This window comes from Toxorhynchites rutilus, chromosome 2 (genome assembly GCF_029784135.1).
Source record: "Toxorhynchites rutilus septentrionalis strain SRP chromosome 2, ASM2978413v1, whole genome shotgun sequence".
Taxonomy (NCBI): Eukaryota; Metazoa; Arthropoda; class Insecta; order Diptera; family Culicidae; genus Toxorhynchites; species Toxorhynchites rutilus.
This window is the reverse complement of record NC_073745.1, coordinates 168,470,664-168,477,390: the sequence shown is the minus strand read 5'-3', so window position 1 is coordinate 168,477,390 and position 6,727 is coordinate 168,470,664. Positions and strand designations below refer to the sequence as shown.

The 6,727-nt window shown below is 43.4% G+C and overlaps 1 protein-coding gene across 1 annotated transcript; it reads left to right on the top strand.

Annotated features, from left to right (window-relative positions):
- The first annotated feature begins 487 nt into the window (after positions 1-487).
- On the top strand, positions 488-5,780 carry LOC129766356 (uncharacterized). Its single transcript, XM_055766877.1, has 3 exons — positions 488-958; positions 1,035-1,407; positions 1,735-5,780. The coding sequence occupies exons 1-3, from the start codon at positions 488-490 to the stop codon at positions 5,778-5,780; spliced, it is 4,890 nt and encodes a 1,629-aa protein (XP_055622852.1).
- Positions 5,781-6,727: the final 947 nt, after the last annotated feature.

Sequence of the window (6,727 nt, the reverse complement as noted above, 5' to 3'; positions counted from 1 at the left end):
AATAGCTGAAATATTTCGGCGTCATCTGCTAATTATATTGGATGCCGTGGATAATTATATTGGATTTTTGTTGGCGTGCTTGGAATTATTCGCTGCTAAACGCAAAACTTGATAAATATACAAGGCCTTAGAAGACAGGCCCTCAGGTGAGTGGCTGTCCAATACGGCTTAATTTATCGAAAAGTGTTACCTTTGGATTTTGTTGCATGTACACGCGCATATTCACATATTCTGTTGCTTGACGCTGCTACAACTGAGTTACTCATCGGGTGGAGAATCTACTGGTTTGGAATACACGATCACTGGCGCAAATTTGATCATTTGGCTTACGGACTGGCTTTTGGAATAGGATTTCACAACATACACTAATATTGGAGGGATCATTACTAGACGGCAACGGACAAGGATTCAGATAAATAATTTTCTTTGGTTGGCGACATATTTTACTTATACAAGGCCTTTATTGGACAGGCCTCAGTATTGGGAAATGGCTGACAAGAAAATAAAGGAAAAGATCAAGAAGAGATATCGCATCGTAGCATCTCTTCTGCGGCAAGCTGATTTTTTGGAAGCGTATGATGAACTGCAGACAGGTCAAATTCAAGCTCGTCTAGAAAAGCTTGAGAAAAAGTGGGATGAGTTTGAGGATGTCCAGGAGGAAATAGCTGCCCTGGATGAGAAGGGAGAATATAAAGAGGAATGTTTGAATATTGATAAGGAGTTCGAAGCTCAATATTTCGAAATACGAGCAGAGTTTTTGGAAAAGTTACAAGCTACTACTACTCCAGCAGGAGGATTTGATACGAGTGTTGTGCGTAATTATACTGCATTGGGGAATCACACTGGCGTCAGGCTTCCGCAAATATCGCTACCTGAATTCAACGGCGACTATCGCAATTGGCTTTCATTCAAATCTACTTTTGTGTCACTGATTCACGAATCGAACAATATCAATGATGTACAAAAGTTTCATTATTTGAAATCAGCACTGAAGGGTGAAGCTGCAAAGCTCATACAATCCCTCACTGTGACAGGGGAAAAATTATATAATTGCTTGGGAAACGATTACCAAACGGTACTCGAATGAATATCTGCTTCGAAAAAGGCACTTGCAGGCCCTGATGGAATATCCGAAATTGGAGCACGAATCGGCTGCGGCAATCCATGGTTTAGTTGATGAGTTCGAGCAACGACTAAAGATACTCAAACAACTAGGGGAGCACACAGAACACTGGGGTGCTATGATCGTCCACTGGATGTGCTCCAAGTTGGACAAGCTCACATTGCAGTTGTGGGAAGACCACGTAGTATCAATCAAGGAACCGTCGTTCACAATATTGATGGAATTTTTGGAGCGGAGGACACGTGTGTTGGAAGCAGTACTATCAAACACAGTAGAAGCTATGGGTAAATCAACCGTCAAACGTCAACGAGCAGTTGTATCGGCCACCACTGAAGCTGAATCCAGATCATCTGCTTGCTGCTGCTGCGGGGATCAACATCACTTAGCAAAATGTTCTCGTTTTCAGAAAATGAAATTTAATGAGCGATTGCAGTTCGTAAATACAAAACGACTTTGTAGTAATTGCTTTCGAACCGGTCATTGGGTCCGCGACTGCAATTCCAAGTCTAACTGCAGGACATGCGATAAAAGGCATCACACTATGATTCACCCTGGTTTTCCTGCTGGTACTGGAATGGCCAATATTCGTCAATCTTCCTCAAAACATGCAGGTCAAAAAGATGCACAAGGAACAAGCTCTCTTTCAGTAACTGATGGCAACGGAGCCTCGACACGCGAGGACATCGAGGAACCTAGCGTCGGTTCATACAATGTGGGGATCAGTTCCAATAAGTCGAACGTATTCCTATCAACACTTATATTAACAATCCGAGACTGTAATGGCAGAAAGCATTTAGCACAAGCGCTTCTGGACAATGGTTCGCAGATCAATATCATCAGCGAACACTTATGTCAAATACTACGTTTGAGGCGGAGAGCAGTGAGTGTTCCAATTTGCGGAATTGGACGAACGGAATGTACAGCGAGGCAAACAGTGTCCGCTACTATCGGATCAAGAACGACAGGTTTCTCGGAGGAATTAGATTTTTTGGTGATGCAACGGATTACTACAGAGTTGCCTTCAGTAACAGTACCAGTTCAACATTGGAGAATTCCACAAAATATGCAGTTGGCAGATCCAGAGTTCAATATACGCAACAGCATTGATTTGCTTCTCGGAGCAGAACGCTTCTACGATTTTTTCCTGGAGAAAACAATGAAGAAGATGAGTTTGGGCCCAAATCTTCCGGTGTTGGTGGACACTGTCTTTGGCTGGATAGTGTCGGGACGTGCGTTGTACTCTACTGAACAAGTAGTTGGCTGTTGTTTGGCTGCGGCTTCGGAAAATTTAGACCATTTGTTGGAACGATTTTGGAGAGTTGAAAGCATCGACGATACGCCTGCTTGGTCCAAAGATGAGAAGGACTGCGAGGAACATTTTGTCCGAACACATAGTCGTGACATAGACGGACGGTATGTGGTGCAGCTACCCAAACGAATTAACTACGAAAAAATGCTTGGTAATTCACGATCGATCGCATTAAAGCGATTCATAAATTTAGAGAAGCGACTAAAGCAGGACGCTGATATGCGGTGTCAGTATAACGCATTTATGGCGGAGTACCTTCAACTGGGACATATGCGAGAGGTTGATCCTGACAAACTAAAATTGGAAACGGAAAATGGATTTGTCGTTTGTTATTTGCCGCACCATGCAGTATTGAAGCAATCGAGCACGACAACCAAAGTGAGGGTTGTGTTCGATGGATCCGCCCAAACGGATTCAGGATATTCGTTGAACCAATCATTGTTGAAGGGGCCTACAATACAAGATGAGCTCTTGTATTTGCTACTACGCTTTCGCAAGCACGAAGTTGCACTCATCGGAGATCTGGAAAAAATGTACCGACAAGTGAAGGTTGATGATAATGACGCCAAATTACAACGCATTTTTTGGCGGTTCACGTGCGAGGAGCCAATGAAAGAGTACGAACTACTCACGGTAACGTACGGTTTGACGCCGTCGTCATTCCTCGCCACAAGAGTACTTCGACAACTTGCGGAGGATGAAGGAGATAAATCGACAGAGGCAAAGATCGCCTTGACCAACGACTTTTATGTTGACGATTACATAGGCGGGGCACCAAGTGTAGAAGCGGCAGTGGTTTTGCGGGAACAATTAACTGAGTTGTTGGCTAAAGGAGGATTTTTAATTCGAAAGTGGTGCTCGAATAAACTCGAAGCTCTGGATGGCGTTCCAGCGCATCACCTTGGTACGAGAAATCAGATAGATTTTGATATTACTTCAAACGATGAAGTAAAAACCCTCGGAATATCATGGATACCGACAACTGATCAACTTCGGTTTTCCTTTAGCATCTCAGCTATGCAAACGGAATGGACTAAGCGGCGCATTCTTTCGTCGATTGCCAAGCTTTTTGATCCGCTTGGGCTAATATCGCCTATAATTGTAACAGCGAAGATTTTCATGCAAGAGCTTGCATTGTTGCACTGCGGATGGGATGATCCTGTTCCATCTGAGATGGCGGAAAGGTGGCTAACTTTCTACGAAAAATTGGAAGGATTATCTGAATTGCGAATTGATCGTTTCGCGTTCATATCGGGATGGGTCAGCGTGCAACTTCATTGTTTCGCTGACGCATCGGAGCTGGCTTATGGCACCTGCATTTATGTACGCTCTGTGGATTGCACTGGTAACGTGAAGGTGGAATTATTATCCTCCAAATCTCGTGTCGCTCCTCTGAAGCGGCTTACGATTCCGCGGCTGGAACTTTGCGCTGCGAAGGAGGCAGGAATGCTGTACGAGAAGGTATCAAAATCTCTTTCGTTGGATAAAATACCCGCTTATTTTTGGTCTGATTCGACGATTGTGCTGCATTGGCTGAAATCACCACCTAATAGGTGGAAAACGTTCGTGGCCAATCGGGTTTCATCGGTCCAGACTTCAACTTATGGCCACGTCTGGAAGCATGTATCCGGTAAAGACAACCCAGCGGATTTGGTGTCTCGCGGGATGCCTGTAAAAGAGTTCATTCAAAGTAAACTGTGGAGGCGAGGGCCAGAATGGTTACAGGATCCGAACAATTGGCCCAAAAACGGACCGGATGATTCATTTACATATGAAGACCTGGAACTTCGTGTTAGTCTACCAGCACTGGCTGTGAGCACTCAGCCAGACCTATTATTCTACTTACGTTCATCTCTAAACTCACTTCTACGTATCGTCTCTTACTGTTTGCGTTTCGGACACAATACCAGGTTCCAAGCAAAGCACATCACTGGACCTTTAGCTGTGAAGGAGATAGGAAAAGCCAAAAGGGTGTTGACGCATTTAGCACAATCTGAACACTTCGCAGAGGAAATCAGACAATTAAGGAAACAGCAGTTAGTCCTCAAACAATCATCATTGAGATTACTAAACCCCTACCTAGATGAGGAAGGAATTATCAGAGTTGGTGGTCGTCTTCGAAACTCATCTATTGATTATGTTACTAAGCACCAGGCAATACTACCCAGTCATCATCCTTTCACTCGTATGTTAGTAAACCATTTTCATCTACAAACTCAGCATGGTGGTCGCAATTTAACACTTTCTACGATGCGGCAGGAATTCTGGCCGATACACGGCAAACGAGTGGTCAATGCAGTTCTACGCAGATGTTATCGATGCTTCCGTGTCAACCCTGCAAAAATACACCAACCCATCGGTCAACTTCCCGGAGCACGTGTTCGCCCCAGCAAGCCTTTTTCAGTTACGGGCGTGGATTACTGTGGCCCTTTCTTTTTGAAACCCCCGCACAGACGCGCCGCAGCCCCCAAGTTTTATATAGCAGTATTCATCTGTTTCGCCACAAAGGCGATACATCTGGAGATGGTTTCCGATCTGTCTACGACAGGTTTTCTTTCTGCTCTACATCGGTTCATCGGTCGCTATGGAATACCTTCTCAGATCCACTCTGATAACGCCACAAATTTCGCTGACGCCAACAACGAATTAAAGGAATTGTACAATTTACTCTCCGATAAGAAAGCTCGAGATCAAATTCATACGGATTGTTCACGTCAAGGCATCGAGTGGCACTTCATCCCACCCCGTGCTCCCAATTTTGGAGGGCTGTGGGAGGCAGCCGTTCGCAGTGTTAAAACATCCCTCAAAAAACAAATTGGCATCCAGCAATTGAATTATGAAAGCTTCTCAACGTTACTGGCCCAAATAACAGCAGCGCTTAATTCAAGGCCATTAACTCCCTTGTCTGATGACCCGTCGGATATGGAGGCCCTCACGCCTGCCCATTTCCTCATAGGAACTGCCATGAACACTCTTCCGGAGCCAGATTACACTCACTCTTCCACAAGTCGCCTATCCCACTATCAGCAACGACAGCAATTGTTCCAGCAATTTTGGAATCGCTGGACAACAGAGTACTTGCACAACCTGCAGGTAATAAATAAGCAGCACCAAGGACGTAATATCAACACTGGAAACATTGTCGTGCTCATCGAGGACAACCAACCACCACTGCAGTGGCCCCTCGCAAGGATAATTGAGCTCCACCCCGGCTCGGATGGAGTTGTGCGGGTGGTTACTGTGAAAACAAGGAATGGAACGTACAGGAGACCGGTCAACAAAATTTGTCCCTTACCAGGCGAGGATGTGGACCAGAAAACGAAGCAAACAATGGAAAAAGATTTCTAATTAATGAGTATGATTATTTATTGAACTTAGTTCAAGGGGGCCGGAAATGTTACCCGTTAGTCAATAATTATAAAATGAAATGATCTAAAAGAAACTTAATTACTATTTACAAATGGTTAAAACTCAAACTAATTAAAAAATTAATTTGTCGACGAATTAAAAGGTTAAAGTGTTATACTAAAATAAAAATGACTATCACTATCGGACATCGATCGTGCTCGAAAAAGGATGTAGGCGTAACGATCACACAATGCAGCTTCACGATGACCGATAGCGAGATGATTAGATCAGTAGCTTAGAAGACATTGTATAGTCAAGCAGTAAATAAAAAGGATTGCGAATTTTTGAATTGTTTAATTAAAACGTGGATATAATTTTTCGGAACGCTGAAAGAAAGTATCTGGTGGTACATGCAAGTACAATTTTGGATCGTAGAAATTGCCATTCGAACCACACTCAACAAACAGGGGCGTTATTTGCATAATTTGTTCTGGATGTTTTGGTTAGAAACAAATTTCGCGTTCTTAGTTGACGCCCAGGTACATAGAAATTTAGTTTTTCTAGTAATTCAGCTGACTGTACTCGTTGCGAAATTAGGTCATTAACAAAAGAAAGCATTGCAAATTCACGGCGTTCTTTTAGTGTTTGGATGTTTATGAGCATGCAACGTGCTTCATATGAAGGAAGTGGAAATGAGGTCCAGTTGAGTTTACGAAGTGCAAATAGAAGAAACTGTTTCTGGACTGACTCAATGCGTTCTTCATGTACGACCATATACGGGTTCCAAACGATGTTACAGTATTCCAGAATAGGCCTTACATATGTAATATATAAAAGCTTTATTGTGTATGGGTCCTGGAAGTTATGTGAGAAGCGTTTGACAAAACTTAACACACTATTCGCCTTATTTATTACAGAGTTGTAGTGTTCTATGAATGTGAGTTTAC

What these genes read in the sequence shown, in the direction of transcription:
- LOC129766356 (XM_055766877.1), top strand. Translation starts at nt 488, where the DNA reads ATGGCTGACAAGAAAATAAAGGAAAAGATCAAGAAGAGATATCGCATC. An exon ending in AATCGAACAATATCAATGAT is followed by an intron (nt 959 to 1,034) that starts GTACAAAAGTTT and finishes TCACTGTGACAG; the next exon opens with GGGAAAAATTATATAATTGC. An exon ending in AAACACAGTAGAAGCTATGG is followed by an intron (nt 1,408 to 1,734) that starts GTAAATCAACCG and finishes CAAAACATGCAG; the next exon opens with GTCAAAAAGATGCACAAGGA.